Source organism: Centroberyx gerrardi, chromosome 16 (assembly GCF_048128805.1).
Source record: "Centroberyx gerrardi isolate f3 chromosome 16, fCenGer3.hap1.cur.20231027, whole genome shotgun sequence".
Lineage (NCBI taxonomy): Eukaryota > Metazoa > Chordata > Actinopteri > Beryciformes > Berycidae > Centroberyx > Centroberyx gerrardi.
Genome location: NC_136012.1, coordinates 13,635,080 through 13,646,720, shown reverse-complemented (window position 1 = coordinate 13,646,720; position 11,641 = coordinate 13,635,080). Strand labels below are relative to the sequence as shown.

General features: G+C 42.8%; 1 protein-coding gene across 10 annotated transcripts in view; it reads left to right on the top strand.

Moving 5' to 3' along the window:
• Window positions 1-2,063: 2,063 nt before the first annotated feature.
• Window positions 2,064-11,641, top strand: part of nlgn3a (neuroligin 3a) — an 89,024-nt gene continuing 79,446 nt past the window's right edge. For 2 of the 10 annotated variants that reach the window (XM_071923036.2, XM_071923032.2), the window contains exon 1: window positions 2,064-2,535. In XM_071923036.2, the coding sequence (XP_071779137.1) occupies window positions 2,064-2,535 (472 nt within the window). Of the gene's footprint in view, window positions 2,549-3,562; window positions 3,573-3,720; window positions 3,781-3,832; window positions 3,884-5,249; window positions 5,257-6,043; window positions 6,082-6,933; window positions 6,948-7,740; window positions 7,776-11,641 lie in introns of all 10 variants that reach the window. The other 8 variants (XM_071923040.2, XM_071923030.2, XM_071923033.2 and 5 more) reach the window with 8 other exon arrangements.

Here is an 11,641-nt window from a genome sequence, read left to right as displayed (position 1 = left end):
AATGCACGCCTTTAAATCCCCAGATTGGATATGGGTGGCTTTTCATGTATTATCACTTAGCAGGTGCTTGGTGTGCCAGAGTCCATGAGCCGAATTGTCCACCACCCGCATGCCATCTGCATTTGCATTAGGGAATGCGGGCCCATCTACAGTACATGAAATACCCGAGTGTGTGTGTTTATGATATGAAGTGAGAGCTTCCATGTACAACTAGGAGTGAGGGGTGGAGTGGAATCCTCCGGCAGGCTTTCTGCTGATCCATGGCTGCAGCAGATGGGAATGGCTGTCTAGTGATAACGGCACCTCCAGGAACGTCGGGATTGCTTTCTCTGAGTGGTTAGTGGCCCTCCAACGGCTGCTGATACATTATAAATCATTTACACAGTCATTTTGGAATGCAATATCCTCCTCTAAATGCTGGCTTTTCTTCTCCATTGTTATTGGAGCGAGTGGTGCAGTAGGCGCAGAGGGCTGAGGGGACCCTAAGCTTCAGAAATTGAAAATTGATCAGGCAGCGTGGGAAGGTGTTGTTGCTGGCACCACTGGTTCGCCGGGGACCGTTGATTAGCATTTACAGTGCTGTCACTGGAAGCACCCATGCTGCCTGTAGCTACACCCCCCTCTGCCCCCCCCCCCTCTCAAAATGTGATCTTTTCAAAGCACGAACAAGGAAGATGTCGTTGAAAATTCATTCCACCTTGTCCTTATCAAAGGGAGGTGTGGGAAAATGCTGTGTGACATGAAACATGACATGAAAATTTTATTATGTTCCTATGTACCTGTGTATAACTGACTCTTTTGGTATTGGACTTTTGTGATTTTCCTGTAAACGTTGTTGTTACTCGACATGCACTGTTAATGTTAACTTTTGCCTTTGAAGAAGAGAATAAATACCTATTGACAGTTGCTACAACACTTTTCAGCTTCCTTTCAAATTTCAGTTGCCATTAGCATAGCCGGATCTAGGCATAGGCGACAAGGGCGGTCGCCTAGGGCGCCTTCCGTCGCCTAGGGCGCCATCCGTCCAGATGAGCCAAGAGGAAAAAAATCCATGCGAATCAGAATGTGTTTTAACATTTTGTGATACTGCAGCAGTGAGTCCAGGAAAAAAAAAGGCTCATGCTGTTTGGTAGGCCTAGTTCTGCTGTAGACTATGACCAGCCAGCTTCACAGGTGTGTGTGTGTGTGTGTGTGTGTGCGTCTTTCATATGCTGAGCTGACAACAACAGACTGATTGTGTTGTGTGTAAATTTGTGACCGAGTCAACCTAACAAATTATTATGCTGCCTTAAAGGTGCTATAGGAAATATCAGAATCAGACCCTACAACAGGGGCTAGTTAGTACTCATGTCCACAAAGCTATTCAGCTTAGACAACCTAGCCCTAGCCCATATAATATTCTATTTTATTGTGGGTCTTTTTTTTCTTTTTTATAAACTATTTATTGGGGTGTTATTGGGGTATTATGGTGTACTATATGGGATTTAGTAAGGGTAACCTATCCACAATCTCGCCTATGGGCAGCAAAAAGACCAAAATCAGGCCTTTTCATTAGCATTAGTAGGCACTGACTACCAAGTTGTTCAAAAGTTAATTGCAATATCCAAGTCCAATGCAGGTCCTTGATTATGTGGATTGATGGGAGCACTAAGAGCTCTGTCATGTTTATGTGAGCTGTTTTATGTCACGACAGAAAAGGACTCCACAAGTCAATAAAAATGACTGACTAAAAATGGGTGCAAACTGGTGGGCTGTCAGGGAATTGTCATTAATTTTCCTGTCGTCTTTCCTTGCAGCACGGGATAGAAGATCTGACGAGTGGAGTGAGGACAGTGAATAAGGACCTAGCTGGAGAGAGGAGCCGCGCAACTGTGACTGTTTTTCTTCATCTGTAAGCCGCTGTGCTCCAGTATCACGGCTGATGACTGTCTCTCAGGGGGCTGGACTGCAGGGCTGAGCGAAGGGAAGGGAAGGGACGGGACGGGAAGGGAAGGCTGTGTTCGCTGAGGGGGCGCCCCGGCGTGTATGTTGGTCACTTACAGTTGCACTCACACACAAGGACCATGTGGTTTTCGCCAAGGAGAAGTCGCCTCCCCTCGCAGAACTGGCACGGTGCCCACAGTTGCGGCAGTTTCAGCGTGTCCTTGTGGATATTAAGTTTCTGTTGGTGCTTTGTGGCCGTGAGGGGCCAGAACTACCACCCCACTGTGAACACGCAGTATGGGAAACTCCGGGGGGTGAGGGTGCCCCTTCCCAGTGAGATCCTGGGCCCAGTGGACCAGTATCTGGGGGTTCCATATGCTGCCTCGCCGGTGGGAGAAAAGCGCTTCATGCCCCCTGAGCCTCCCTCCTCCTGGTCGGGGATCAAGAACGCCACTCACTTTGCCCCCGTCTGCCCCCAAAATATTCACAACGCTGTGCCGGAGATCATGATGCCAATATGGTTCACCTTCAACCTGGATATAGTTGCCACGTACATACAGGATCAAAATGAGGATTGTCTGTATCTAAACATCTATGTTCCGACCGAGGATGGTGAGTGTGTCGAGTGTACAGGACGGAGCGAAACCGCTCCTCTTTTTTCCTCTCCCTCTTCCTCCTTTTCTCTCTTTCTCTTCTTCTCTAAAAACTTTGTGTCACCTCTGTATTGTGTGCGGAGCATGACCTGTTGTCTGGCGCATGCTGTGTCTGTGTCCATCATCTCAACCTCCCATCTTGACTTGATCTTTCATGAAGTCTTTTCATCAACTCTCCCCTTCCATGCCACTGTTAGAGGTTCCTCTTTTGTGTTTACGCAAGGCAAAAAGTAACCCAAAAACACAAATGACTTATCAATGAGATGAATGAGACTGAAAAAAACCTAATCAGACCAGGAACAGATTGGACCTATACTGTAGTGATCTCGGTGCACCTTCCTTCCCTCACTGTCTTGACTGTTCTGGGGATATTAGCCATTAGTGATTAGTAGCCTGCCTCATAAGTGAATGATCTACCGTAGGGTTGGTGAAATATTCTATCTGGTACACGCGAGGCCTGTGGCATCAGCCTGACCTATGTAAGACCCCTTACTCTCCTTGCTTCATCCAGAGTCTGTCTTTGTACAAAGCAAAAAGCAAGACAGCGTGTTTTGTACAAATCACTTTCGTGCAAAAGGCAAACATAGATTAGGCTGCATAATGATTAAATTTCTTTAAATCAATTTAAAGTTTTAGATTTTTAGATGTTGACTCTTCTGAGTGACTCCCATTATGTTACCACTTGAAGGAGACCCACACAGGATAATGGGCTTGAAATGTTAAGTGCTCTGTAAAAGCATTTCATGATTACGAACGGGTAATGTCAAATAACACTTTCAATTACCATATTATGTGAACCGCAAAACTTTGGAAATTTAGACTTTCTGCCGAGGCAATGTTCAGTTTTGCTAAACTGCTGTGTGGCTGTAATGGGTCTTATATAGAAGTGCATGTGAATATGGGCTTCCTGTGTCCCAGGATGCAGCAAATTCATTCCACCATTTTGGAATATTTCTGCAGCAACACCCCAATTACTTTCTCAACAGGTCCTCTGTTGTTCTTGTTGTTGATGACTCTGGCAGGGGGAGGGGGGGAGGAGGGTGAAGAGGGAACAAGGGTCTGACTCAGTCTGAGCTGTTGCATGTCACATGCGATCTTTTCCAGAGCCTTCTGTTATTTTGTAGTTTTTTTATTCATTTTACAGTCAAAAGAATATCCAAGGAATGTGCCAGGAAACCCAACAAGAAAATGTGTAGAAAAGGAGGTATGTAAAAAAGCCAACACGGAACGAAAGAGAGAAATTGAAAGAGTGAAAGAGAGAGGAGAGTGATGGGTGCATCCTTCCAAAGCCACCAATATCACCACCTATCAACTCCCAAATCAGAGTGCTAATTGGAATGAACATGGGACTTGCGACTCAGATTAACCTTGACACCAGTGTGAGAGAGATGAGAGAGAGGTAGTGCTGTGTGTGCATGTGTGTGTGTGTGTGTGTGTGTGTGTGTGTGGCGACAGTGTGCATGCTATAGTGTGTTTACACTATGAGAGTGTGTGGTAAAGAGTGAAGATGATTCTCCTCCTATTTAGGTCCCTAAATAAATAATAGCACTTTGTCAAGCAATAGATAATGATGTCTAAGAATGACCTGTATTTTTTTTTTCACATTATTGTATCATGGCTGTGTATGTGCAAAGTGTAAGAAGTTTTTGTTTACATGCAGTAGTAGATAAATGAATAAATCTTCAACTGTTGATTGAGGCAGAAGCAAAATTGCCACTTTAAAGTGCGAGAACATAAAATTGGAGTCGGTTTGCAAGGAACTTTGGTCATGTTTCAGACTGAGCTGACAGCACTTAAGACACCAGCTTATTGGAAGTATTTGTCAAACACGACACCTGAAAGCATTTGAGCCTCAGCTGTTGATTAAATTTACACTAAAAAGTGGAGGGCCACCAATCTCTTAAATTTATCATTCAGAATTGTTTAAAGAGGAAGAGGTATTTTATTGGCATGACAGCTTCCATTTATCCATGTGGCAACTGCGTAAACACACCGCCATAGAGAAGCACAGTCCAGTTTCATTAGCAACAGGTGAAATCTGACTGTTAATAACAACAGAGGGCTAATTTTCTCAGCCTGCCCAAAGGCGATAGAAGACCTGACGAGTAGCCTTAAGACTGTGATCCTGAGCGTATCTCATTCCACAGTAAAGATTCAGTTTCAGCTGTGAGGCCTCTGCTGTCGATTTCCATGGAGGCAGGAGGCAGATATTGGCCTCACTCTGTGAGCTCGTACATTCTGCTTTGGTAAACCAATTTTGTTAGAGACAGACTGGCCCTCCAGGCACTTCTGCTTCTGAATTAGTCCCAGTTGTGGAATATACACAGAAATATCTCTTTAATATTCCCCTTCCACTTGGAATTTTTCAATTATCTTCCCCATGTTTGGTAATGAGAAAATGGTTTATCATAAGCTTCATATGTTGGTTTTGTGACACATTATTCTGCTGAGAGGTGATTGTTGCATTGCTCCTCTGTTTCTATAAACATTAAGGTTGTAATTTTCAGTCTCGCTGGAAACTTTCTTTATTTCAATTGTACCTATTTTTTAAACTGGCTCTAATAACCTTGTCTTATGTTGAATTAGCAGTGCAAATGAAACATAATTTATCCTTCCTAGGCTATGTGGAGCGCAGCCTCTGAAGCATACTTTGTTTTGGTTAAGCTTATCAAGCAACAAAGTTAAAGTATTGTTTGACAATTTTAAAGTGAATTGAAGAATACTTACCAACAGTTTAACAGTTCATCAGTTCCCTCATTAAGGATTTAAATTGGTATCATTTAAAAGGTTTGATCTATTTCGTAGAACCGCTTGTACATACTAATGAAGTGATGTGTTTTCTATCAAGAATTTTTAAAAGCTTCTAATAGGGACCTGTATGATGGAGTAGAGTCATACACACTGGGCATATTCTGTGTTAATAACACCTCTATCACCAGTTTTAAAATCTGTATCTCTGCAAACATGGTTCCTCTGGAGGAAAGAGTGATTAATTTTCAGAAAGAAGTATGGCATTTGACTCCTGATGAAATGGTTTTATGATTGTTGCCAAGCAACTGTATGCAGTCGTGACAGGAGCCTCTTACCTCTTATGAAGCACCTTTGTCTCAATGGGGTTGCCAAGTGAGAAAAACACATCACCCATGAACCTTGTTAGATTCTACTGTAGTATACGAGAAGGTAGTATATGGTGATTTGTATAGGGTAGAGCATGTATAAATACATATTACAGTGTTCAATATCAATTAGAAAAGCTACAAAAATAATACGAAGAATTGGGTTCTAAAAGAATCATTTTTATTTTACAATTGACAAAGCCCTTCCTATAGTTCCTATGGTACTGAAATACTGTGTGGGCACTGTGCAGAGAATCCACATGCTGCATTTACATCAAAGATGTGGCTCATATTCCTCCATAAAATGAGAGGAAAGCCCTTAGACCATGGAGTGTAGTGGACCGTCAAAAGATCAAAGACAGACTCATTCTCAAAGCAACGGTCAGAAGGCTCAAGACAAAGTCTGCTCTCCAGCCGAGGCAGATGTGCCGCATCCTTCAGCGTAGCTGGTCGTTACTCAGGGGAAGGGTGGCCGGGAGGTGCCAGAATGATAGAAGTCACAGTAACTATTCATTAGGGATGGGACAATATAGCGAAATTCAGTATATCGCAATAGAAAAATGTGACAACATGTATCGCGGGGCAGAAAAAATTCTTTTCAGCTGTAGTAATCACAAATGAGAAGACTTGCCCATCACAATTTCACAAACTCTCCATCCAAATCATATTATTTGTGCTTTATAATGAGATTTTGAAGTTGTTGTTTACATTCTAGCAAGCCAATGCCATTGCTAGAAAGATTTGTGTCTCAGAAAAAAATTCTGCACAGTCATACTTTGTTGTCATTGAACTTTAATTTAATACATCATATCGTGGTCGTATCGAATCGTGAACCCCGTATCGCATATCGAATCGTATCGTGAGATAAGCATATCGTCCCATCCCTACTATTCATGAAGCGTTTCTCATGTATATCTGTGCTTTGACAGTGCAGCATCACAACGGCTTGTTCGAAAAACATTAGCTATACTTCAGCAGAATGATCTGATGTTTGCAATGACCAGAATCTCATTGAGAGAACAACAGCTGACCTTCCTTTTGCTATTCTCGCACAGCGCCGCAATGTCCAAGCAGGTAGTGGCCGAGGTCATGTGGAGGTGGCCTAATGTGCAGGATCAGCACCGTAGCCCGCCGCTCGCTGTGAAGTGGCCTTATTGTGCACACACACCGCACACAGCAGCGACAGAGCCTGAGACACTGAAGCCTCGGTTATATCACTCAGTCATTTTCTCTGCTCTGAGTCGGAGTGAATGGAGTGAGGAGAGAGGTAATGATGTGCGGGGACACAGCTAAGCACTATTCAGCCTCCCAGTGCTAGATTGGCTCGAGTTGGGTCAATTTTGTGAGGACAAACCCTGATGAGGTCAGTCCTTATCTGTAAAATAAAAGTTTACATTGTTAAATTGATTGACAAACTTTAAAAGACATCTGTAAAATCTGAGATCCCTTTGATGAGGCCCTTATTGCGGCGGGGTTCTGGTGATAAGATGCACTCACTGTGCTGCCTGTTTATATAATATTCACATTATCTTCTTCTGGGTTTTACGATATGTCCCTTTCTCTGCTTGTAAGCAGCTTGTAAAACGTGTCCTCCGAGTCCTTCACAGCAGTCTGCTCTCTGGATAACACAGAGAGACACAGTGAGATCAACTTTTCTGACCTCTACATTTAACCCCCATCATGAGTCTATTTGAGATAAGTGCAGCGGCATCTATTGTACGTTTTGGCTTGATTTGGACCACTCAACTATCATTCCTATGCAGTCCTCACAGGCAGCATGCTGCCATGTGTTAAGCAGCCCAGTGCCAGTAATGAACAGCCAGATCAGTTGCCAAACCTGTAGATTAACTACCCCAGCAGAAACATTGGACATTTTTTCCTCTTACCCGGAGGCTGACCTCCAGTTGCTAGAGAGCTATGAAAACTGCAAAAGAGGCCCAATCCTGGTTAGAATGTGTCTGGGCCATGGCAGACAGTAACACACCATGGTAATCCCGTTGGTTGGCCGACTCAACCCTGCCTCAGGGAAGGAGGGGCTACTCCCTGAGTGCTGCCGAGGAAAGCTGGATGCCAAGGGAAGAGGGCAAAAACTTTCCAAGAAGACAAGAACAAATATTACCCTGAGTGATTTCAAAATAGAGCAGATGCCCCCTCCCCTTCCCTCCCCTCCCACCTTTGTTTGACAGAGACGTGCTTCTATCAAATGCATGTGGGGACGGATGATGACCCCGGCGCGTGAAGGCTGCAGCCAGCCAGCGGCGGGTCCATTCACGCCGACTTGAGATGCAAGACGCGACCTAAGCAGGAAGTTCCTATTCACAGGCCTCCCGCTGCGGTGCTGTCCAGCTCTCACAGTCAACCCAAGCCTCAATATCTCTGTTCTGTTCTTTGTTTTTCCCGAACCGAGAGGGAACAGAGGACGCGTTAGTACCAAACAGCCTGTTAAGTCCTATAAAAGGGGAAAAAGCCAGCTTGAAACCACATATTTGGTGGCTTCGCGTTTTGTGTAACAGGATCCAAACAGCATTTTGGGGACCAGCAGTAAAGTGCCTTCTGGTCTAGTCACAAAGCCAGCTTGGTGTGTGAAAGGACCTAGCCAACGACAACAGAGTCACTGTCATTGCACTGCGGTGTCTATTCAAATTCTATAGCTTGTTTGTGATTAAACATTTTAATACTCCAAATCATTCGCCTGCTTTAAGTGTTAAAGGCTATACGCTGGCATTTTTGCAGCTTTCAAAGACCAGTGTGAATGGGTCTGAAATCAGCAATGCTGCATTTTCAAATACAGTACAGCACTTCTTATTTAACTGGCTTTTCCGTGTGAAAGAGGCTTAAGAAGCTTAAAGCCTGGTGGGTCCTGATTGTGTTTTTAAGATATTAGTCAGTGCACAGTCTGTTTTCACTTAATATGAGGAATAAATGGTTCATTGGGGTTCAAGGGGTTGGCGTCAGTGACCCCGGTGTGTTAGGTTGCCTCCATACCCAGAAGCTTGCAGTCTCTGTTTAGTCTGTCTCTTTCCATTATCGGGCTTTAGACAGGCAGATAGACAACTTGGCTGCCTTTTATTTGGTTTTTATTTTGGGAGCAGCTGAAGCGCAGTGTGAGTTTTGGCTGTCCTTTACTGCAGGATTACAGCCTCCTTAACCTTTTAGCTGCATTCTCCATCATTCTCTCTTATGTGTCCCTCCCAAGCTGTTCCTTAACCTCTACACTGGGAGACAGATTGAGAGAGATAGAGATAGACAGAGAGAGAGAGAGAGAGAGAGACACGGAGAGAGTAGACAGGAGGAAAGACAGGAGGAGAGACAGAAACAGGCACTCTGAAGGAGAAAAATGGCCACCTGAGGATTAGAGACTGAATATAACCGCTCTAAATTGTCAAGGCTGCAACATTTCACATTTCACTAAGTCCCTTTCCACATTCTGACCTTTCTGATATTTAACTCCAAGGCCCATCTATTGTCAGCGAACCTTTTTCCAGCAAAGGAAAGGCAGTTAACATTCAGCCCTTCCACGATGTATTGAGTGAATTGTGGATTCAGTCAGGAAGTCTCTGGAGTCTCAGAGCTCTGTGTGTGTGTGTGTGTGTGTGTGTGTGCGTGTGCATGTGTGTGTGCGTGTGCATACTTAGGTATCTCAATGTGGAACTCCAAGACTAGCTACTAGAGCGTCTTTGTCTGCATTTCCATCCTGTTGAAATGTTAATTTTCAATACCCTTTATGTAACAAGTAAGCCCATCAAATGTGGCTTCTTTCAACCTGATTTGATAAATGAGGCAGGTTTCTATTTTGCTTGTCAGGGAACATGAATAATAGCTGTTATGCTAGATGCAGCCCATTTTGAAGCAATGTAAGTTATCGCTCTTGGAGTCAGGCTGTGTGAGGAATTTTAGAATTCATTGTCGACTTTTTTTTTTTTTTTTTTTGTCACGCTCTATAACTGCTACATCACTTAAAAATGTCAAGGTCACATATAGGCTCGCATGCTGAGTCACTGCGGATGCCGCATGTTTGCGATTCCTATTATAGATCCGGCATTTGACACAGACACACAGACAACAAGATTCAAAGTGACAGAGCGTCCCTGTCGACACCTGCCATCCAATCTATGCCTGTCTGAAGAACTATCACTCAATACTGTATCAAGCTGCTCACCCAAACTTGGTTTCATTGTTTTAGCATGTCAACAGCGCAGTGAATGCCGGAATCACCACCCTTGATAATAGGCCATATTAACTTAAAAGGTTCAAGACGCTTTTTTTTTTTTTTTTTGGCTGGTTTATTATTCTCCATCTCCCACGTTTTTGTACTTTCCCATGAGATGGGAGATGATAGCTCTATCATCTGCCATCTCGTGGGAAATTACACATTTCATTTCATGTCTCTAGACATAATTTGGTAAAATGAAACTTACCACACAAGAAATATGACCGTATTTGGCCAGATGGTGGTGCTATATTTTTTTCAGCTTTAAAATATAGCACTTTCTGATTTACATGAAACTTGGTACACATACAGTATTCAGCTGGACTTGCTCTTCAGCTTTGCCAGTTGGACCACCAATGTCTGCATGATGGTTTTTCCACCGTTTTGACTTGTCATAATATGAAGATTGTGATGGCCTATCATATATTGGCCTCCAACTCAAGGAGTTTTCAAAATATCATTATGAAACTTGATGAACTCTTAAACATCTCTATTGGAAACATGCACACTGAATTTATTAAAATCTCTTTTTTTTATTCACAGAAAGAAAGTTAGTTAGTGCTTCAGAATGCTCTTGTTTCAGATCTAGGAATGACATGGCCATCAAACTCTAACCAAATTAGAAAATTACTCTTTAAAGGACATTTGAGTTTTTGCTCATTTTCTCATTTATTACATTTTCCATCCCTTTAAGGTTAACACTTGCACCAGCTATAGTCCGTAAAATGAAACAGAAAATAAAGCTTGATTTTACATCATTACGGCTTAAAATTGGCACCCTCTTCTTTACTGGGATTACCTCATAATATTTAGACTGCGTTTATTTCAAATAATTACTTTGAAAAACACTAATATGAGAGAAAAATGGGAAATATTTCATAACATGGTACAAGCACTGGAAAACGATCTGCAGTGATTCACTGTAAAACAGTAAGGGAATACAGCAAATGAGCAAATCACACTGGATGTGTCCTTTCAGTGGCAGGCCAGTGGGCCCCTGTACAGCATGTTTTAACATGTGCCTTGTGTCCAAACTGCATCCCAATATGATTTAGCTGCATTTTATTTTACACCTGGCATCAGGTATCTATCTCAGGTATCCACACAGAATTTTAGTGCTCTTTCACTTGCGATGTAAATTGGCATCCGAAGCACGACAGCTTTCCCTTGCTGTTACTGCAGAATGATCAATCTGAGAACCAGAATCATTTTAATCACCAAGCACAATAAATGTACAAAGGTTTGTCATGGTGGCATAGTTGCAGAGACATGTTGACAACTGAGTTTCACAGTGCATACTGGCACAAGGACAACAAAACATCACATATAATGCGAGCATGACAGTATAAGACGTGCTATAGACCGTAACTAGACATATCACTCAATATACATTCCTCATGCCATCTCGTGCTTTATGCAAATCTCACAGCCACTTGGGAGGTTGCAATCCTGCACGTGCTTTTGCTTTTAATTCAAAACAGGTCCTGCCAACTGTTCTCTGCATTCAAATTCTTCTATTAGTAAGCCAGCCAGTAAACACATTTTTGCATTCTTGTCATTCCTCTGTATTTCAGAAACATTTTTATTGCAAAGATAAGAGCAAATACAAAAAGCAGGCATTACACCTGAGTGTACAACAACAGAAAGTACATTTTGAACATTTATTTATAGTTGTATCAGGATTAGAAATGCATTTGGATGTATATGTGGTCCTACTGAGGCCACAGTGTGTATCTGAT